This window comes from Podarcis tiliguerta (assembly GCF_965153285.1).
Source record: "Podarcis tiliguerta genome assembly, chromosome: 3".
In the NCBI taxonomy this organism is placed as follows: domain Eukaryota; kingdom Metazoa; phylum Chordata; class Lepidosauria; order Squamata; family Lacertidae; genus Podarcis; species Podarcis tiliguerta.
Window position 1 is genome coordinate 83439300 of NC_139536.1, and position 23849 is coordinate 83463148.

Sequence of the window (23849 nt, forward strand, 5' to 3'; positions counted from 1 at the left end):
ATTTTATTGTGATCATATGATCAACACAAGTCCATTTCACTTCTAACAAAAAATAGAGCTAAGTAAGCAAACTTGTAAAGTCTTTTTTTTTTTTAAGTCATAGGAATAATTTCACAGGAATAGGAAACCAAATAATTTGTTGCCCCAGACACTGATACTTTCATCTGTCCTTGCCAGTGAAAAAATGTTGCCTTGAGATATTCCTGTGTTAAATTATCAGTGTGATGTACAACCCAGTTGTGCTGAAAATATTAAACACATCTCTATGGACTGTGATAGCAATCCAAATTCTTCTACTCAACTGGGTTGTGGATCAACTAGAAATATGTTGGGGTTTCTAGTGGTTTGCTTTGCATTAAGTCGGGAATGTTCTGCTGGCAGCCCATGGTGCAAATCTGTTCTCCAAAGCAATTTTATCTGCCCATTGTTACTCCTCCTGGTTTCTAATCAAAGTGTTGTGAGAGCCTGAGCATACTTTCATTCATAAATAACTAATAGTGTGTGAGAGAGAGCCATTCCACTCTTTAATGTTAAATCTCTCTTTCAGTTTCTTATAAGACACCTGGGGGTATGCCTGAGTGAGTGCATGTGCCCCATAATTGTGAAGTAAGGCAGGCAGATGCAAAAGAGGGCAGGATTCCCACACCTGCAATAGATGTGCAGGAGACGAAATTTCAGCTGTTGTAGGTTGCCATGCAAGTTAAGCTGTTGCAATGTCCTCTTCTGGAGAACTATTAAAGGTGGGGAAGCCTTGTCTTATTTTGCATCTGGTCACCCTACCGTAAAGCCTTTATGGTTAGGAAGTAAAACATGATTGTACCATACATGAAAGTATGCATGTTTGTTCCTATCTTCAGCATTAATTTTTAGAAAGTTAAAAGAAGAAAGTATTGGTTTGTGTGGCCCAAATCCCTGCCACCTATTGGGATCCTGCCCTTAGAACAAAGTGGACTCCTGAGATATATGTCCTTCCCTGTACTAAAGAAAACTCACTGTAGGTAAGAATCCCACATGCTACTCAAGGATTCAAATAATTCAGGCTTTGCTCCATTTTGTTGTTGTTGCTGTTTGTGCATTACTACTTTTAGTAAAGACTGGGGTGCCTAACATTTCCACTCATTTTGGAAACAAACAACCTCAGTTGGGTGTAACATTCATGGTTATAGACACTACCATTTAGACACTGATACTAGCCCTAGGCTTCCTTAGTTTTAGACTCCATCAAGTGCTAGGAAAGTAATCCCACAATGCACTGGGCCAGCTCTGCCAAATAATTAGGTGTGAGGACAGTGATGTATTACCCTTCATGTTTCCCCACCATGATGCTGCTAGGCTCACTGTGTTCATTTAGATCAGAGCTTTCCAAACTGTGTGTCGCGACACATTAATGTGTCAACTGCAGTGTGTAAGTGTGTCGTGCAAACGCTCCCAGCGCTCCTCCCAGGGCTGAAAAGGGGTTAGTTTAACCTCCAGTTTGCTACAGTGTCACAGAATGATACATTTCTTAAAAAGTGTGTCACAAGCATGAAAAGTTCGGAAGGCTCTGATTTAGATAAATGTGTAACTATATAAGTATTCACCTATGGTTTTTATGTGAATTTAATCATTTATTTGTTTCAGCAGTGTCATGTAGCAATAAATAGTACTGATAAACCATCAGTTAGTACTACAATGTTCTTTTAAAACTATTTTATAAATAATAATTTCAAGAAGTGTCCACTTGGGAAAGGATTGGTGTAATCATAATTCACTGTCATTTTACAACTCACAGACAGATTCATCCTCCCCACTTCTAAACTGCAGCAGCTTCAGTTGGAATTTCTCCATGGCTTTCATTTGTGAATGTGATCTATGGGCAGCTCACACAGTCAATCCTCAAGAGGATCCATGAGGATGCGTTCGCATAAGAGCTGTGATAAGGAATGTGCGACCATCCAGATTTTGTTGGATGACAGCTCCCACAATCTCTGGCCATTGGCTGTGCTGAGACTTGGATGGGAATTGGAATCCAGCATCTGGAAGGCCACAGATTTCCCCATCTCTCACACAGAGCATGTCTTGGATCTCATCAAATAGAGCTGGGCATGTGGAAATCACTACAGGAAATCTCAGTTTGTGCGGGACGTTCACTGTGCTAATGTTCACATGGGGACACTCAAGGAACATTGTGTTAAGGCAAAATCGAATGTGTGAAGTTGCCTCAGGTCAGAAATTACTGAGGAACCATTGAGACCAAAAGCCTGAGTGATAAAGCAAACAAAAGCAGCATTTGTTTGTGTCATAAGGCCAGGATCCTGGAAGTAGATATCATCTAACTTCTCATTTTAAACAGAATCACTGATTAGAAGTGTGATTACAATGAAGGGCTATCACTTCAACCCAGAGTTCTTTTCATCCTATTTATTTACAATTTATTTTTTTGATTTATATACTGCCCTTTATCAAAAGATCCCAGGGTGATGTACAATGTTTAAAACATATTTTACAGAGCATAATAATGAAAGCATAATACAAAGCATAATAATAGACAGTATAATAACAAAACAAACTTAATAACAATCCTTCCCTCACCACCTTCAACAGGCCATACATTATTTAATGGCTGAAGGCCTGGGTAAAAAGGAATGCTTTCCCCTGGTACCTAAAGATATGTAAAGATGGCACCAGGCAAGCCTCTTTTGGGAGAGCATTCCACAGATGCGGAGCTACTACAGAAAAGGCCTGTTCTTGTGCTGCCATCCTCCAAACCTCTTGAGAAGGGTCTCAAATGTCAAGTACAGGGCCTGGGTCTGTTCATATGGGGGAGATGCAGTCCTTAATGTATCCCATATGTGGGATTCTCAACTGAAATGGCAGGTCCACACACTCTTCTCCAGTGAATTGAAAGGGGAAACCCTTGACGGTGGTGGAGCTCTGAATGTGGCTCCCCAGTGTTGAGAAGAAATGGTGATAATAATAGCAGATATCATTAATGCTGAATAGGAAGAGAAAATAGGGCATTTGATCACCACCAGGCCAAGCTTGAACAGAAACTGTGTCAACCTAATCAGACTTATTAATACGTTACAACTCTTCTGCAGTAGCGATCTTGTTTTTCCTAGATTAATAGAAACCCTTCTTCAATGACCCCTCAGTTCTGAATAATTGCACATTTCTATAAACCCACACAATTCAATTACATACCTCCATAGTGCTGCATAGACAACTGCTAGGGTGATCAAAGCCAAGCATGAAAGGCCACTGCCTACTATAAGGGTTACTGAGGGAGCACCAGATGATTCCATGATCTGTGGGTCATAACAAACATCTATCAGATAAAACCATGTTCCAGTAACTAAAGCACAAAACCAAAACAGGAGAGATGGATAGCTGATGTAGTGATTAGCCACATCATCTAAATAGCATTGCCAACAAGTAACCACCTCTCTCTACTTCAGCCTCTGTCCTAGTTCCTAAAGTATCCGAGGCCTGGGTATTTACAGAATACCAAGACAGTAACCCCACTGGTCTTTGATGATATCCTCAGCAGTCTATTGCATCTCATGAAAATAAATACATAGAATTTTTTTAAAAGAGAGAATAGGGAAAGCCAACAGTCTGATGGGCACCCATAACATTAATTGACATTAAAAAGCTCTCTAGGTTTTGCTTTGATGGGAAAAAACTACACAAGTAAAAATGGTTTTCCTCCTTGAAAGGCAGATGTATTTGGATAGCAATGTTCTAAACAAATTGTGTGATTTATTCTGACAAATGTAATGCCAACTAATTTCTTATCCAAAATACAAGATCAAACTTTCTAACTCTACAGTAACTTTGCCTTAAAGCCAGCATTCATTTTCTTTCTGTCTCTTAGCAGCTAAGAGAGTACCAATTTAAGAAAAAAAAGAGAACAAAACGTATGCATCATTTGTAAGATCTGGACCTCTGAAACAATAGCACTTCTAATGTTTAATATTTATAGGAGCTGAAGTATAAATGACCTTGAGGCAGAAAAACCATTTTTTTTGAGCTATGAAATTACCTCCAACACCCCACCTTTGCCCCACACACAAGCATTTACACTGGTTTTGTTGGTTTTGTTTTGTTTCAAAATGTACACATTCAATACAATTAGACCAGGAAGTTTGCAGTGATCTGCTGCTTGATTTAGCAGTGTGCTGCTGAAAAGCCTCAAGGCTCCAGTATAAATTGCATTTTATCAAGATACAATTTGTAACCGAGGTGAGGCAAACTGTATATCTTATCCAGGTTTTTAAGTTTATTTCTGCCAAATACTTCTAGTTTACTGCTGAGAAGAACCTTGGCCACACACTGAAAATCTTTTCCCCTTAAAGCTTCAAGGTGCTTGCTCTTTAAAACAAAAAACACCAACCAACCTATTTTATAGGCATTAATACTGTTGAGTTCCTATTTCTCAATCTTCATCATTGTATTCATACTAGAGGGTCTATTTTACAAGATATCAACAGACAGCATAGATTCCTTGTAATGCCCAATGCAGAACTGCAATCTGTTTAACTAGTGTAGCTAGGTTCCTGCTTCTACCAGCAACAATAAAAAAACCTTGTATATTCTTTTTTCCCTTCTTTTTTTTTAAAAAAAGAAAACCCAGGACTGTAATACATTACATTACAGTTGCTAAGTTTTCTCTAAGAAAACAGGAGTACCTCAGCACTTGAAACTGACTGGCATTTAGTTATAAGGCAAAACCAGCAATTCGTTCCCAAAAACTAAGAACTGCTAATAGATAAGAGAAAAGCCAGTCTTTTCCAGACCTGCAACGCTGATACAATTTCTCATCTGAGTTAATGCTGGACACATAAAAAAACACACCAAAAACCCTCCCAGTCATTGCATTAAACTCAGGGCTTTTTTCTTCTTCTTTCCCCCGTCCTTTGTTACTTACTATTTCTCTAGGTTGCTGAGCCAAAATGGCGAAGGTAGAGAGACGATCACATAAGCATTTCGTATGGGATGCATCGGTAAGCACAGTTTTACATCCCTGGGTGGACCAGGTTCCCAAAGAGTCGTTCCTGCAAGAAGAGAGAGGGAGGGAGACAGAGAAAGAGGGAGGGAGAGAGAAAGAGAGAGAGAAAGAAAATCGGGATAATTACGGCTGACGGTCAATTCCTTGAAGAGAAAATGCAGTTTAATTGAGAGCAGAGTCTAGTGTGGTTCCCGGACAGAAGAGATCTACTTGTTGTTGAATAGGACTTAATTTAGATGCATCTCCAGCTGTACAGTAATGCGGGGAGGGGGGCGAGAGAGGCGGCGAGGGAGGGGGACAGAAGGCAAGCAGGCAGCTCGGCGGCGCGCAGTGAGCTGTCCAGAGCTCTTGGTGCTGAAAGGGCTCTGTAAGAGCTCTCTCGGCTCGCCGTAGAAGCGGAAGCCTTCCCCGCTGCCCGCCGCTTTCCCAACTGCTCAGATCACTGCGAAAACTCATAGCGGGGGGAAATAAAACAAAAGACCCTTGTGGTTCCCCCACCCCCATCTTTCATACCAGCTCTGCCACGTTTTTGTGAAGCTATTACCTCGCTCTTCCGTGCGTGCGTGCGTGTGTGTGTGTAATTTAAATGCAGATGGCTCTGTAATATCTGTCTGATTAACACTGGTTAGATTGGCCAATTCTGGGTCTTCTTTTTTTCTGGCTAGGATTTCGTAGGTGGTGAAGCTATTTTGTTCTCCTTGTGGGTTTTAAAGCTCAGCCTTGCGGATTTCACCCTGGAAACGGGCGGCAGCGGCTGATTCCTTCTCCAACTCTTCCCTTTTTCGCCTGAGCTCCAGCGCAGGGGTGGATTTCAGCAGGGCAGCGCATCGTTCAAGAGACACCAGTTCGCCCTCCAGACATCCCTCCGTCCAACTCGCCCTCCTTCCCTCCCTCCTTTTCCTTTCCATGGTGCTGGTGGGTGTGTGGCGGAGGAGGGGGGGGGGACACGGGACACACAAGCGCGAAGAGATCGTTTGCTGGGGCTTTATCCACTACCACCCTGTTATTAAAGGGGGGGGGGAGCCTCAAGAAAAAAGAAAGAAAACGCCACCCTTGATTTGATTAGCAATTTAAAAAGTACAAAAGCTTCTTCTCTAATCCTCCCCGGTAGAACAATAAAATGGTATCAACCCGCGTTTTCCTTGTGCGGAGAAAAAGAGCAAGGCGGGAGTAGGGGTGGGTGGTGGGTGGGAAGAGAGAATCGCCTTGTTTTTCCATGTGAATCAAAGGGGTTACGGGGTCTCTCCTCAAGGAGAACTGCTCGGCTTCTTCGGACTCAAACCAGTTTTCACGCATTTAGTGTTTTGCGAATTGGAACAGGCGGGTGTCGTTTCCTTCCCCCTCACATGCCTTCGCACAAGCTCTCTCGCCCCCTCCCCCCGGTTTCCAGAACCAGGCTTCGTATGCAGGGATTCATGTATTGCCTAAGCTATCTGTGCACGGATGCCAGGAAGTCTCCTGCCAGCAACAGCGAGTGCTGTCAATTCCATCCCCAAGGCACTTAAAAACAAGGGGGAGGAGGAGGTGGCGAGAGAAAGAGAGGGAGGAGAAGAGCGCTTTCACCTTCAAATTCCTCCTCCTCTCAACTCCCTTTGAACCAGCCCTCCTGCTCTGGCTTTCCCACGTCTGTTCGCGGCGATGACTGCGAGCGCGGACTCTGGAGCCCCGGCCATTTGTGCTTCGAAGCGCGCGCCTTCCTATCCCACCAGGCGCCACTTGCCTTCCACACCCCGCGAGCTCAATGGTTGGCACTACAAATGGCTTCGGAGCAGAGTCATAAACAAAGCAAAAGACGGGGGCGGGGGTGAAGAGAGTCCCCCAAACTGCGCTATTCAGGATCTCCCTGTCCAGGCCAGCTGTAGCCTTCAAACTCACAAACGCCTAAAAACTCCAGGACTATTTTCCTTTAAATTGTGTGTGTGTGAAAAATTTGTATTTATGTTGTAATTCACACAAACATATATAATTGGTATATATTGTCTAATTTCCATACACACACGCACACACACACTCATATACTGGAATCTACCTGCTACTGATTAACCTCACCTACTAAATTTATTCATCCCTCTGAATCTTGTCTTGTTGTGACACGCTGTTAAAGCCCAAATGAAATACATTTATCAGGGGTGATTAAATATTAAAGAAGATGAGAGCTTAAGGGAAACTGACGTGGCTTAACACATAAAGGCAGTGTTATTATCCATTCTCAGAGACGTTTAATACACTCAGGGGTGAACTGGCCATGGAAAGGATAGGGCAGCTGCCTGAGAGGTGGGTCTCATGAAAGCTACCATTTCCCGGAGTTGATTAGTGCAGCTGGACTGGCTCGCTTGATTGCCACCATACCTTGTCACAACCCTCAGTTTGTTTCTAAATTACACCACTTGTATCCAACTCCTAGGTTTGCAGAAACACTACAAGCTGGAGAGCAGAGTGAGATTTTATCGGCCTTCTAAGAACAGGTAAATTGGCTCACACACCCATTAGGCTTAGATAATGTAAGACTATTTGCCCCTAACCCCCAAAGCCCCATTGGGCAAACACAAAGTTTTGCCTGCATGTTGTAGACTTCTGTTTTCTTTTTCTTCTCCTTCTTCTCCAATATGCTAACTCGAACTCCACAACTACAATTTTTCTGAGGTTTGAGGCTGGCTTGTCTGATGGCAGAGAGGGACAGAAGAGACCGAGAAGCCCTACTGACTGTACAGAATTTACAATGCAGCCCTTTGGACACTGAATTCATCTGAGCTGCTCTGCAAGTTACTTTTGCAGCCAGACTGCCTTTGAAAAATCACCTCTCCTGGGGCTGATTCCCATGCCTCATGTCATCAGAACCTAGTTGTCTAGAATGCCATGCAGTTACTTCCAATGCCAGCATCAGAGGCCTTGATGGAGGTGTGGTTGTAGCATGGGAAATACTCATCAGATCAAGGCAACAATGTAGTGCAGATTATGGAACTTCAACATGCTTCTACTGAAACATGAAAGTCAGCCTTGGGGAAACGGCTTTGCAGCAAGCAAGCAAGCAAGCATACTGCAGAGGCAAGCTGCACATTGGACCTAAGCTAGCTGAAATGTGAAGGATGTGCCATTTATATTTATTTACTATGAAGAACTGCTCTACCATGTGTGCTGCTCTACCAAACACAGAAGTGCAATTTTGACCCATACGATTCAGAAAGGAAAGCAAATATTGAATATTTATACACCATTGTGTCAGTAATTTCCCAAAAAGTGGGCCAGTATTAACATGCATGGCCGATTCAAAGAGGTTTGGCTAAGTCCACCAATTGAGCTCATACTGAACTGGGCATTTCTGTTTGTACTCTCAAGCCATTGCATTGCAACTGGACAATGCAATGGAGGGAGAGAGGCCTTAAATGAGTGTTGAAGGTATTAGTGAGCATGGGGAATGAATACAAGCAGAACTTACCCCTTCCTGCAGTGGGTGGAATGATGCATGTGTGTGGAGAGGTTATGGCCCATCCTGGGTGAAGTGAGGTGTCTGTGGACTGGGCTGGCCACTGCCATGCTACAACTCCGATTTGGGCAACTGTGGCATCAGGAGCTGCCTTTGCAGAGACATGGAAACCTGCTCATGTCTCTCCTTAGGCAAAGTGCTCAGGCATTAACAGACCACCCAAGGACAACTGCAGCAAAGAAATCCAGGTCAGTACCTTGGGTGGATAAGAACCTAAATTATCTCCCTGCACACATAGCCTCCAAAATTTATTCCGTCTTATTGGTTTATGATTTGAATGTACATGTTTTAAAAGTTGTGTCCATTATACTTCATGGGCTTACTCCATCTCTTTTTTGCTATCCACAGGGACTTCATTTGAAGATATTAACGCATGGGTGACCTAGTTTGCCTCTGGAGTCACGTTCAGTAATTGACATTTCCAAGTACAGGTGGGAAAGACTCCCATGTGAAATGCTTTGCAACTCAGTGTAGATGACACCCAAGACTGATGAACAAATCGCAATACCAGCATCCCTATGTTGTTTACAGAAGGGGAGAGAATAAAACCAATTGACTGAGTGGACTAAAACTTGCTCTACATTGGATCCAAGCCAAACACCATGATTTTTGCAAACTGTCTCCTGAGTATCTTACTGACATGCTTTCCTTATTTGCCTTATGGGAATGCCTGATGTTAAGACTGACACAGAGCAGGGTTCAATATTGTCAAAAGTTCATCTCTCATGAATATGGTTTTGAGCTCCACACTTGGAGAAGGGTAACAAAATCTTATTGGCAGGTCTGGCTTTTCAAAAAAAGGAAAATGAAACAGCAGTCATGAAAACTTGCAGAAAGTTATAGCAGAGAATTGACAGAATAAGGATAATAAATCAAGGCTGCATAATAATGTGACTAGTTAAATTTATTCCACAGCTTCATTGTTCACAACATACATTTGTGTATGGGGAGTATATTATGTGTATTTATTTAGAGGGGTATATGGGATGTTAGGGGAGGGGGGTCATACCTCTGGCGGGGGACACGTCGTGCTCCTTCTGGGGTAGTTTGTCAATCTTTGGTCCCCACCCTGCACTCAGCTCTCACCTGTGGCTCCTAGAACCTGTCAGCATGAGACAGCAGCAACACCCTGGGAACAGCTTTGACTGGCTGGCTAAACCAGGTGAGGATAGCCATGGGGTCTCAAACACTCGGTGAGTTAGGAACTGCCCCTGCATGCCCCTGTCTGAGTCAAGATAATGCAGCTGTATATTGGTACTTCTGGGGCTCATGCTTTAATCTGTTTATATTCCTTAAATGGAATCTTGGGAAATATATTCTGTGTGGTGAGTGGCATTCTACCATAGAGAATTCTCAGTAGCACCACAAAAGTTTAATTTTAAATTCCTTGGGGAAAGCTATGAATTAGAAAGCAGTTAGCTTTAAAGGTTTGCTATACATATATATCCTAAATAAACAGTGTCAAAATTAAATTATTTTAATGCTGCAACGCTTGAATTCTGTTTGATTTGAAGAAGGCACAATTTATTTCTTAGGGATGGTTATTTAGCTGTCACCACAGTATGTTTGAAACTTTCAAGATATCTGGCCACAATAATGGCACCAGACTTGTCCTCCTTCCTATTCCCCCACCCCCAAACCTATCCAATCATGCTTCCTTTTGTTTTTTGAACTTCCCTGAGGTTCCTCTATTGAGTCACTGGCTCAGGCTTGTAACTCTGACCTCAAACCACAAAAGCAGCAGCAAATACTCAATGCTCCCAGCTGGAGCCATCAGCTTTTACAAGAGAGGCAGAGCTGCTGCCCTAAAGGAATGCCCCTTGTTGGTTTATGGGGAACAGCCTGCCACAGCAGTATGTCATATTGGTCTAATTGCAGAGCATCACACAGGATGCTGTATTTGCTGAACATTTATTTGCTGTACAAAGATGTAACAACATGTGATAGCATGTGTCTCCCCCTTTTATCAGGGCAACTCTGCTTACTTATTTGGACCTAGGATTTAGCCTTGGAACCAGTTAAGTTATTGATAAAGAGGACAATATCCTGTTTCCTATTGGGAATGTTTTCCTAATTATTCCTTCTTTTGTTATAAGGTTATATTATAAAGCAAGGTGTATGTGTTTTTGTGTAATAGTTATAAAGTGGCACACCTACCAATATTACTTGCTGGTTCTATGTCAAGTTAAAAATTAAAAATTCTTTAGCTAAATTTATTTGCCCAGGTTGACCAGTTTCAGAATGGTGCAATACAATTCTCAGCTAGGGCGACTTCTGTGACTCTAGCATCATCCTGATACAATTTTAATTGTTTCAGGATTGCGTTTTTATTGTTGTGAACTACCTTAGAGGCAGAAGATGGCATATAAATGCATTTCCTTATGTCCGATAATATATTCAATATATGAATATTTGAAAATGATCCCTGTTTATGAGGACTTTGAGTCTCAGGACTGCCTATCTATATGATGAGGTTTTAGCAAAATGAATGCCAAGTTATTTCCCATTCATTGTACATAATCACAGCATCTTCTTTTGAGATTAACCTTCTCTTTTGGAGATATTGCAGTCACCTAGCACTGGATGTACTGTATATTGCGCATGAGAAAACACTGCATTCCTCAAGGTTGCTCATCCTGCTCCTATTTTTGGTCTATTCATTAGCAATTTGACAGCCTGTGTTATCACAAGCCAACAACAAAGCAATACAGTAAAATTATTAATAAACAGAAGAGTAAAAATGTGCAATGCCCTGAAAGCCAGAGCTTACATACAATGACAAAATGAATAAGATTCTGATCATGAGCATATTTAATTCTTCAATTCCTCAGTGACTGAGCACTCCCCTTCTCCAAATCCCCAGTACTGGAGTGCTCATTCAGCTCCATCCTTTTGTCAAATGTTACTTTTTATTTTTATTTATTTGAGTTTACATGCTGGTTATGCACTCCCCTGTTGGGCTAAGTCTGCACTTGAAACAATAATTCAGCCCCATTCAGGACCTACATTTTAGATTGAGATGAGACCTGGTGCTTTAAAACGTTACCTTTGAGCATCTTTGTGCAACAAGAATCATGCACAAAGATGGCAGTGCCAAAATTGATCACAGAGTTATGATCAGGCCGCACATGATGCACTTGCAGCCACATTTTGTAGATAGCATGCCCATGCATGAGTCTTAAGTCTTGTTGAAATATATGCTGCAAATGTCATATTAACTGCAGTGCTATTTTGTATAATTAAAAATAATGATTACTGAGAATGTGCCAGGGTACTACTGTAAAATACTATTCATGTAGCAATGCACTTATCACATAATGTACACCAATTACCCCATTATTCTCCTCTGATGAATCCTTGCCAATATAAGAAAAAAAGGATTTGTTTATTACTGAGTGGATTGTTATTCCCTTACTCACATTGGTGACTCCTGATTCCAGTTACTAATTAACTGAGTAATTGCACACCAGTGTGCTTACAGGATATAAAGCCTACTCTTATGTGCTATGGGCTTACTTTAGTGATGCAGGATGGTGCAGAAAACTCCCACTATTGTCAGATAGTTATGGAAATTTATGCACAGGAAGACTGACCACAAAATATTTCTCCTTAACACCACATTTAGAGAAACAATTACGCCATCTTTGATTTTCACATCAAACACCACTTGGCCAGACGCTATGTGTAAATGTGGAAGGAAGATGCAGGATCCGCCTTGTTGAGAAAAGTGCTTTCTTTCAATCTGTCTTTGGAAAGGGCAGGCCAGGATCTTGCCTCAGGACAGTACTCTTACTTCACTCCTTTAGTCAGAAAGAGAACCTTTGTTCTCCTTACTAGAATTCAGCTAGTCAGAATATTGGAAACAGATTCAAAACCTCAGTCATTTCACACCCTTTACTTTTCCAGTGCACACCATTGCTATAGGGTAGAGCAGGGATGGGAGAGGTCCCTTTGATCCTCCAGACTTTATGGGACTTCAACTCCCATCAGCCCCAGTCAGTATGGCCAATAGCCATGGATGATGGGAGTTGGTAGTCCAGCAACACCTAGATGGCCACAGGTTCCCCATCCTTGGTACACAGTTCAGTGAAGAGTGTGCTTAGGGTGTGCTGAAGCCCACTGAAATCAATAAACTCAAACAGGCCTAACTCTATGTTGAATCATGGTCATTGAGTTGAATCTCACAACCAGTTGCAAGGGAATTTGTGCAAGGGGAATCTTCATATTCCTCCTTCAGGCCACAGCAGCTAATAACATTTTCTCTGAAAAGTTCATATCAATGCATTTTAAACTCCCAAGTGACTCATTTGATTAGCATCTTTCTTATGCTTCATTTAAACAAGGGGGAAAATACTGAATATATGAAATGAACAAATACGAGAATGTGGATATACCGTATTTTTCGCTCTATAAGACGCACCAGACCACAAGGCGCACTTAGTTTTTGGAGGAGGAAAACAAGAAAAAAAATATTCTGAATCTCAGAAGCCAGAACAGCAAGAGGAATCGCTGTGCAGTGAAAGCAGCAATCCCTCTTGCTGTTCTGGCTTCGGGATAGCTGCGCAGTCTGCATTCGCTCCATAAGAAGCACACACATTTCCCCTTACTTTTTAGGAGGGAAAAAGTGAGTCTTATAGAGCAAAAAATATGGTAAATATTCTGCCATTCAAATACCCATTGAATCTGTACAGTTTGGATTACGGACTGCAGATGAAATCAAACAGATTACCAATTATATTTTCCCTTCTCAAGTATATAGGAGGATTTCAGCATTTTGGTTAATGTAACTAAACACCCTCTGGATGTGTACGTTTGCCAATAAAACAAAAACAAAAAGCCCTGAGATTTTCTCTTCCTGATCTCTAAATCAAAAATTAATCCCATTTAAATATTATTTTTGCAAAACAAATGTGTATCTGGGCTAGAAACCAAATTTTAACCCAATGAGATTTGAAGCTGCTCAGGAAATAAACCTTAGGAAAAGAAACTCAACTCCACAGGATTTATCACAGTAACACTAAAGTAATGAGCATATGCTATGTATTGCAGTAGCTCAGTTATAATGCCTGGACAGCCAAACAAGATCTTCATACCAGCTTTGCTGCCTTCTATTCTGTATTAAATAGGTAGATATTTCCCCCTGGACTTATGTAAAATTCATGAGGTGTGTATTTAGTATTGACATGGAACACTGGAAAGGAAGTGATTGACGCTGTAGGGGGAGAGCACAATCTGAACTATAATTTGGCCATTTTTCTATCTTCATTCATTCCAGAGATAAACTGTATACATTTTGCCTGGTTCAAAGACATTATGAGGCCGATGACAGATACTGAGACCCACTGGTGCCAAACTGTGGATCCCAGCAATTATGACACCAAGGTCACACACAAAAAGCACATTTGTGTTCCACAGGAGATATCAGGATTCAGACATCTTGGGCCAATAAACAAATGGTTTACTGGACTGGAAGTGAGTTGTGTTACTATATTTCCTTGACTTTCCCTTTCTCTTGTCCCTTCATGCATTTGGCTTCAGCTATTTCCTGGTCCTTTAAGCCATGGTCTCCTGCAATGTTTGAACTGGGAGACTATAGCTTAAGCTGGCCAGAACAGAGGTGCAGAGACAGTTGTCTCCTTTTGTGAATGGAAGCTCCTACCATTAATGGAATGAAAAATTAGGACCCAAGGCTATGAATCTACAAAGACGCTAAAGTTACGGGATATCTAATTCACATTAAGGCTGCAGTCCTGTACACACTACTGGCATCCTACTGAAGACAATGGGTGTGATTAAACTAAGCTGTTGTGTGCGCAGAACTGTCCACTCATTAAATGGGACTTCTCCCTTCTTCTCCACATGCACTGCGTGCCCCTTAAATCTGCTATGGGGGTTATGGGGACCCCCCTCAGAACAGGCTTAGGGGGCACATGGGGGAGGAGCAAGGCCGTAGCTAGGGGGTTGTGAGGTGGACCCCCACCAGGGGTGCAGGCGATCCCGCACCCCCAAAAATTGACTGAAAAATATGTCCATAAATATACAGTGGTACCTGAGGTTAAGTATTTAATTCGTTCTGGAGGTCCATTCTTAACCTGAAACTGTTCTTAACCTGAAGCACCACTTTAGCTAATGGGTCCTCCAGCTGCTGCCGCACCGCTGGAGCACAATTTCTGTTCTCATCCTGAAGCAAAGTTCTAAACCTGAGGCAATATTTCTGGGTTAGTGGAGTCTGTAACCTGAAGCATATGTAACCTGAAGCCTATGTAACCCAAGGTACCACTGTAAATATATCGATTATTGCCTCATAAGAAATGGTTTTAAATAGGGGGAGAATTGAATGGGGGGTGGAGGAGAGGCAGAAATATGAGCTATTTTGTCCATGGAGAGCAATCTGGACGGTTCCGCCAAGGGCGCAAGATCACCTAGCTATGGCTCTGGGTAGGAGAGGGGGGAAAGTCCCACTGCATGAGTGGATCTCATTCCCTCTATGTGCATGTCCTCTACATTGAATTCCACTCAATGGGGTTTAAGCTAATAGTGTACAGTATGGAATTTGTGCCTTAGACTGCAATCTTATATTCACTTATATTCACAAAAAATCTAGGCAGTCTACATAGAATAATATAATATAATTATCAATGCTACATAGATAATACACAACTATGCTTCTGAATAGGCATAGATAGAGTTGTGATGTTAAGCTGTTTTGACTAAATCCCTCAAACCAAAGCAGTGCCATTGTCTTGAGGATTGCACTGTTTGGATGCTTTAAAAAGCATGCCTTACTGAGAACACGCTGAGTTGGGAATCTATATTTTATCTCCTTTGCAAATTCACCTTTGAATTTAGGGACATTTCAGATGTTTTAATCCAGGGGTGGGTAGAAGGCAGATGGTGATGTACCATTAGATCACTGAGTGATTTGGTGCAGATCAGCAGGGCTTCTGACTCTCAGCTGTTTAACAATAAGAAGAACAAAAAAGTTGCTGAGATGAAAAGAGCAGAACGGTGGGAAAACCAGAAGTGTGCTTCTGTGTGACCAGATCGAGAGTTCTGTCCTGAACTGGATGGGGCTAAGCATGTGCTTGGAGCACTCTTTTCCTTGATTCTGTGTTGCCTCTAACACTATTTTGCCCCTGGCTCCGTTTGGTAGATTTCAGGGTTTTATGAAAGAAAAAGAAGGGCTCGTATCCAATGAAATAGTTCCACTAGTGCAAGGACTTCTGGCTGCACAATGGAACTTCCTGTCCCTCTATTCTCCCTGCATGCTCTCATGTGTACTCCCTAGATCTGTTCCGGGTTCCCCCCAACCCTTTGGCACTGATTTGGGGAGCGGGCATGGAAAGAGACAAAAGGAAGGGGGAGTTCTGTTGCACAAATTAAAGTTCTTGTGCTAATGGAACTGCTTCGTTGGATAAGGTCCAGGGTAGATCCTTCAAGCCTGAAGTCTACCCACTCTTCCTTTTAATCTATAGATTATAGGTGATGAAGTTTTTTTGTGATTTTCTCCCAACGTTTACCATGGCCTCTAGTCATGTGCTGCCTTATTAAAGTACTTATTGCCACAGGCCTAAAATAGAAACGTCAAAAACTCTTCCTGGAAATTAAAAATTGTGTGTTTGCCAATGATTGGTGAAAGACTGCTGCTGCTGTTAATTTTTCCATAAATGACAGGGATATTTAAAAATGCTACATAGGGTCACTATAAACTTTGGCAGCGTGGGCAAGCCACTAATCTTTTACATGTAGCCTTGGACAGTTGGGGTGCAGAATAAGCAATAAATAGGCATATGCTAAACGCTGAGGACAGAAAGGATAATGTATTTCATTTCCATATACTTTATCATAGACTTTCTGTAGACAGGATCTTCCTTCTCCCCATAGCCTGGGCACTCCATACTTCCATGGCATATGAAGTAGGAGTGCACAGCAGTTTCAGTGAATCCTGAGCCAAATCAGGGTGCTTTGGAGCAATTCAGAGCTTGGCCAAGCTGATATAGGATTTGTATGAGGCAACATAAACTGAAGCAGGGACCACCAGAAAAACTTGTTGATGCCTTGGCAATTCACTTCTGTTGTTTGTTTGTTTGTTAAAAATGCTGCTGGTATTGAACACTGGTCATTATCAAGTTGCAGAGTGATGTCATAAATCTTTACTCAGGTGGAAGTCCCACTGAATTAAAGGGGCCTTACTTCTGAGAAAACACACATAAGGTGGAATTGGGCTGTCCGTGATGTTAGTCTCCTGTGCCACAAGGGATGGAAGAAGGGCGGTAGCTCAATGGTAGAGCATCTGCCTTCCACATCTCAGGTTCAATGGTTCAATCTGCAGCATCACTTGGTGTATCTGGGAAAGACCCCTGCTATGAACCATAGAAAGCTGCTGCCCCTCAATGTAGTCCAGGCTTTCCTAAACTTGGGACTCCAGCTGTTTTTGGAGTACAACTCCCATGACCCCAGTAGTCAGGGATGATGGGAATTGTAGTCCAAAAACAGCTAGAGACCCAAGTTTGGGAAACCCTGAGTAGACTATGCTGAGCTGAATGGACCATCAACTTGATTTGGTATAAGACAACTTCCTACAAAAACCTCAGACACTTGCTTATAGTTCTCAGAACCAGTCCCAACAAAAACATGGTATTAACATACTAATACTAGTAAAACAACTAAATATTAATACAAAATAGTAAGCATGATTCTTTCCCCATTTCCTTAAGAGTCTCCAACAAAGCCAATGGTATGAGGTCTTTGCATTATGAAGCCCTGGTTTATTCCTCTGCAACACAAGGTAGAAATGTACCTGAAATGGTTAGGTGCAAGATTTAGACCAGTGTTTTCCCAAACTTGGATCTCCAACTGTTTTTGAGCTGCAGTTCCCATCATCCCTGACCACTGGCTCTGCTAGCTAAGGATAATGGGAGTTGAAGTCCAAAACCAGCCGGAGAGGTAAATTTGGGAAACACTGATTTGGACTAATCACATATTAATTAGAATTATAAAATAATTTAAGTGCATGACATGGATATCAACACTAAAGAGAATCAGCCAAAGCCATAAATCAAGTATCAATTGAGCTATATAATACTAAAATGCTGTTTCCAACTAGGAGTGCCTCATCTAGCCCATCAACACCAAATTTAAAGAATGTGCTTCTAGAAAGTATTGAGGCTCTATCTTGGGGGTGTCTCCAGGATAAGAAATTCCCACATTTGTGAAGTTGACTTTCTACATGTGCTTGTGGAGTGGAGTGGACTTGTAAACTCAATGCATTCAAAAGATTGTTCTTGAAGATCATGATGGAAAAGAAGTCACATAGCAGTCTTTAACTGATCAAGATATGCTGATCAGTGAATTCCTTTCCCCTGCCACCTGAGAAGGATTCTGACTGGATGTTTGCAACTCTTTTATGATCCTTTATGATCCTTCACGCTACACCAAAAGAAGACGAAAAAAAAGAGCTACAGCTGGAGCAAGGAAACAAACCCACAACCCATTGATTGAAGTGCTCAGTGACAGACTGAGAAGGATATGAATGGCTATATTTGAAAGCTCCTTCATCTCTGTGGAATACCCTAAATCTGCCAATTTTTTTGACTATCAACTGCTACATTTAGTTCAAAACATCCATCAAAGGACTGTGCAACAATGTATTCAGTCCTGCGAGAAAGCAATCCATTACACTGCTAAATGGCTCTGTATTTAACATTTGCACAGGCATAACTGCTTAAGATGCTACGATAATCACCAAATGACAACAGCATGATCAGTGTCAGATCAAGTTTTGGCTTTAGGGTCGAAACAGACGCAACAGGAAGGTCTCTGATCAGATCTCCTGGCTGCCATCCCCACTTTGAGGCAGCTGTGAGGGCTGCTAATTTGATCAGGGAAACACTACTGGGGTAGGAGGGTTATTCCTCTCTTCAAAACCATTTCCATGATCTACATCTACTCCCAAACCTCCTGTTAGATCCATGTGGAGAAATGCAGATACTAGCACCAAGCCTCTAGGCAAATAAAAGAAAAAAGGAGGTGATCCTCAAACAGGTGAAAAGAATAAATGAATTTTTATTAAGTTGTCCAACGCAGTTTGATAAAATCTTCATCAGGAGTGGGATGCCTATAACTTATCCTAGAACCAAAATAAATATTGTGCTGGTCTGGATACTTTGGAAGGACATTTCTGTCCCAGCACATCAAATTAGAAGTATGTTGAGCAAATTAATAAAGCTTACATCTGTCTTAGGCAGCTGCATGAGGGTCACTTCATTTAGATGTTGCTTTCCTCTATCTTTTACTTTCACAATACAGCATTGTGGGGTGGTTTAGAGCAGAGAAAGAGCATTTGGGTGGAAGCCCTAACACCACTCCCAGCATTTCTTTCTGGTCAAATTGGCAGTCTTTCGGATATGCTGAAGTAAAGACAACATATTAGAAGATTCAATCACAGATATCCCGCATTGCATCTGTTTGGGCCATTTGTTCCAACACAACTTGGAGTTTACTTTTCAACAAGACTGGAGCTAACTTCTAACAACAACAACAACAACAACAATTACAATTTTATTATTTATATGCTGCCCATCTGACTGGGTTGCCCCAGCCACTCTGGGCAGCTCCCCCCAAAATATTAAAAACATAAAAATACCCATACTTAGGTTTGCGCAGTAAAACTGAACATGTAAAAAGTCTACACTTCAATGGGGATCAGTCTCTGTGCAGAAGTAACCGAACTGCGTTCTTTCTTGTTGTGCAAGCAATTGACATTCTCCTGCATTCTCCTGATACATAGTGGTTTGTGAGAGTGCCATAAAAATGCAGAATGCAATTAATTTATATTAGGTTACTTTCTTCGGAATTATATTTGGATTACTTAATATATGGAGTTTATTATCCTGAATAAATTTTCCAGAGCACTCAATAATGATGAATATAGAATAGTTATTGAGGAAGGCAGAGGGGAGGCATCATCTCTGAGACATGCCCTCCTACCTAGCTAGGTGGTGGTGCCACCTGATGATTACGGACAAGTCACTTCTCCAAAGCTGACTGCAAAAATTAGAGGATTCTTACCAAAGAAACATGGCAGCAAACCCAAAATCACAAAACATGCTCACACACCAGAAAACAAAAATCCATTATAGGCCATAACAGGTCTATAAAAACAAACTAGCGCACATCAACTGGATTGTATGCCTGTAAAACAGAACTAAAAACTGTAAGTTATATAGAGGGAGAAATTATAAGGAATGCATCTCAGGGAGCCTAACCCACATATTCCTGTTGTCCAGAAAGAAGCATGGCTTCAATGGACACCTGTGGTGGGAGGCTGCCCTCAAAGACACGAATTAACAAGAATGAGAACATTCCCACTTTCTCTGAGGAAAGGTAAGAGAACAACCATCCTCTGAGATGAATAATGGCAAGTCTGCTCACAGGGAGGTAGCTCAGGGAACAATGGAGATAGTGACCAGCACTTTCAGAGATGCTGATGAAGTTTCACAGAGTTTGTGCTACCCAATCTATACTCCCATGTCACATATGACCTTGGGAGCCCTCTCATCCTCTGAAGGAATGACTGCTGAAGAGGACAGTGCTGCAATATAACGTGTTAAGTGGAGGAGGACAAAGATGAAGGAGAGGACTTGAGCCAATGTGGTGCAGTTGATAGGGTGTTGGACTAGGATGTGGGAAAACAGGGTTCAAATCCCCATTGAGCCATAAAGTTAATTGGGTGACCTTAGGCCAGTGACTATTCTTCAGCCTAACCTACCTCAGAGGGTTGTTGTGAGGATCAAATGGGGAGGAGGAGAAGCATGCACACTGCCTTCAGCTATCTGGGTGAAAGACAGGATGTCAATGTAGCAAATAAGAGGGGGAAGCCCACCATCTTGAGCTAAAAGGGGGGGGGGAATGCATAACAAGTAGATTGTGAAAGGGGAGAGTTAATTTGAAGCTGGCTGTATGAAAACAACAACAGCAACAACAAAGGGAGACCTGCAAGAAAAGGTAGTAGTATAATCCCGCCCCTAACAGGAATGCCCATATTCAGGGCTTGCAGGGCAAGGGGATATTTCAGGAAGCAGGAAAGGAAAAAGGGAAACCATTTTCTTTCCTGCTCTCTGAAAGTCTTTCCCTATTATAAAGATAAAGGTAAAGGGACCCCTGACCATTAGGTCCAGTCGTGGCCGACTCTGGGGTTACGGCGCTCATCTCGCTTTATTGGCCGAGGGAGCCAGTGTACATGTGGCCAGCATGACTAAGCCGCTTCTGGTGAACCAAAGCAGCACACGGAAACGCCGTTTACCTTCCTGCTGGAGAGGTACCTATTTATCTACTTGCACTTTGACATGCTTTTGAACTGCTAGGTTGGCAGGAGTAGGGACCAAGCAACGGGAGCTCACCCCCTCGCGGGGATTCGAACCGCCGACCTTCTGATCGGCAAGCCCTAGGCTCTGTGGTTTAACCCACAGCGCCACCCGCGTCCCAATTATACTTAGTGCTAAATAGCTCAGGTTCAGGGCTGACTGCTTTGATCAACCTGATGCATATGGGACGACATGAGTGTATGAGTCCTCTCCTCAATTATGAACTCCAGCAATTGGTAGAGTTTGGAGACAACAAATAGTCATTCTAGCTAGTGCTCATGGATAGCCTCCAGGTGTTTGTCTAATCCCCCTTTATAACTATTCAAGTTGGTGGACATGTCCACATCTTGTGGTAGCAAATTCCATTGACTAACTATGCGTTGTGTAAAAAACAGTACTTTCTTTAGTGTGTCCTTAGTCTGGGACTGAACTTTGGGGCCCGATCCAGAGAAGAACTCTAAACAGGCTCTGGGGTTTTATAGCATTCTAGTAACAGTTTAATCACTGCAAGGAAAAGATTTCATTAATTGGGAGAGGGAGTTTATCAGAAACGTTAGTTGTTCATTCTGCTCACGTAGAAGTCAAATTCTTATTGATTTCCATGAATCCTAAATTAGGCCACCGTAGCAGCTCGGCTCTGCAGCTTTCTGTTAATACCTCCAGACAGATATGGTAGAATTGCTTGCTTTCACAAAGTGCTGCATTGTCAAATGTTTGTATTCCCACCCCCCCCACCCCAAAAGGGAAAGCTATTGTACTGTTAAATATTTGTTGCATTTCCAGTAGTGGGTTTAAGAAATGGCATAGAAGCAGAACTGTACCCATTTATATTCAGAAATCATCTACACCATACTGCCCGAAGGCTAAATTCAAACACAGATATGATTCCGCCCCCCAAAACTTTAAACCTGGTTCTTAACTATGCAAAATACATGGGTGCTCTTACAGGTGTGAAGAGTGAGTTTGCTTGTGTAGAACTAGGCACCTGTCTCTTTACAAACTTGGAATGGACATTCTGATCCTTCCCTGCTAAGGTACAAAGCAACATTTTATGTGAAGCCCTTGCATATTTCTCACAAAGCACATGCTCAATAACTCACCACCATCTTCTTTTCACGCAAGGGAGTTCTGATGCCAACTGCAGTACTGGGGACATAAGAGACTGCCTTACACTGAATCAGAGCCCTTTATCAGTCTAGCTCAGTATTCTACATGGACTGGTGGCAACTCTCCAGGGTTTCGGGCAGGGAAAAATCTCAACCTTACTTGGAAATGCTGAGAATTGTACCTGGGACCTTCTGTATGCAAAGGGAGGCTTTAACCCTTTCAATCCCATGTTGTTATCTCCCCCACATTTTTGCTATCCCCACCCCTTCCCCAAGTGCTATTTCCTGCAAATAAACAGGTCCCTGCTCTGCCTTTGTTACAGAATGAAGGTATCAGGACCAAGGGGTTGTGCCAAAGGAAGGAAACATTTACATCAAAGAAGAGAGAGGGGAGGAGAGATGTAGACAAGGTGGGTTCCAGCAGGACCATTCTCCCCAAAGAGGAAGTACCAAGACAGTGATAGAAGGGTATCTAATGAAAGGGGTTTTCCAGGGGAACAAAAGAGGTGGAGATGGCCAGACTATTTTCTCAAAAGAGAGGCACTGAATGGTTGTATTTGGTGCTAGATGTAAACCTGCAGATGAAAGCAGAGCTCTTGGTATCGCTAGTGATTGAGTAGCAGGGTGTTGTCCTGATTGCATTAGAGGGAGATTGGCTTTTGAGAGTCCCAGACTTTCACAGCCAAGGGCAATTAGGATGGCAACCTCCATTTTCTGGCCCAATCAAGGATGGCAGTCAGCCTTAGCTGTCAATCATTATTGTCTTGGTTAGAACCCATTGCCAGCTTAGCAACTATTAGAAAAAGATGGAGCTAGGGACAGCAAAGTAGACATGATCTGGCAACAGAGCTTCTGATGTGAACTTGAAAGTTTCTGAAACTAAAATAGCTGTGTCAACATCATCTATCATGCTTTTATAACACTTTTAGGGTAATGGTCAACACAGCTTATATTAGACTGACTTGTTTTATGTTGGTTTTATGCTGTAACAATGAAAGGAAGCTTTCTCTTGAAAAAAAAATGAAGGAAATAAATAAGAAAATATTTGAGATATATACCCAGAAGAAGTCCCTGCAGAGTGATGTCTCCACAAAGGCATGAATGGACAAGTTTCCAGCCTGAGCATTTCACCATCCTGTACCTAAAAATGTCACTACTTTGAAGTCCTGCCCTGGAGAGTCCTGCAGAGACTGAAGAAGGAACTGTGCAAAAGGAAAATTCTCAGTGCTCTTTTTAGACACATAGTGAAGCTTCCAGCCTTGCAAGGCTGCGTGGAATCAAAATTTTCAGGTCTGACATTTTAAACAAAATGTATATAGAAAGAACTTTTACAGGGACAGTGTATTTAGGTCGTTCGAAACATTTTTATCGTTTTCTCTTGAGATCTATCTCATGGGGTTCTTGGATGCCCAGAAAATATAAAGTATAAGCTTGCAGAAATCCCCAAAGGTTGGGACAGTTCAAATGCCTAGTGTAGTCCCACTGTGATTAATAGGGGGACATGAGTGCAAGCGAACATGAACTGCCTTGAGGCCCCTTTGGGCCCAAAGGCAGGGATAAAAATAAATTAAAAGTGACCTGAGAGCCGAGTCCTGAATCACTGCACCAGCAAATAAGTTAGGGCACAGGGTGAGTTGTTCCACTTGTAAGACTTCTGACACAAGACCTGGTGTTACATTGGCTTTACAGGGGCATTATGCTGTTATTTCAGACATGCATGTCGACCCCACCAACATCATTGGTATACTTGGGCATCTGCCAGGGTCCATATCCTAGGAGGAGAAGAGCTGCCTACCCCCTCACCCATCTTCCCCCTCTGGTGCTTTTTAATGAGCTGCTTCTGAGGTACAGGTGTGTGAAAGAGTGGGAAGAGTCAATGGCAAGTAGGGTGAAGAAAAACACAA

At 42.3% G+C, this 23849-nt stretch overlaps 1 protein-coding gene across 5 annotated transcripts in view; it reads right to left on the bottom strand.

Moving 5' to 3' along the window:
• Positions 1-23849, bottom strand: part of ADGRB3 (adhesion G protein-coupled receptor B3) — a 436348-nt gene that overhangs the window by 103394 nt on the left and 309105 nt on the right. For all 5 annotated transcript variants that reach the window (XM_083431406.1, XM_083431407.1, XM_083431405.1 and 2 more), the window contains 2 exons: positions 4910-5036; positions 3184-3287 (listed from right to left, as the gene is read on the bottom strand). In XM_083431406.1, coding sequence (XP_083287532.1) covers positions 3184-3287; positions 4910-5036 — 231 coding nt within the window. The remainder of the gene's footprint in view (positions 1-3183; positions 3288-4909; positions 5037-23849) is intronic.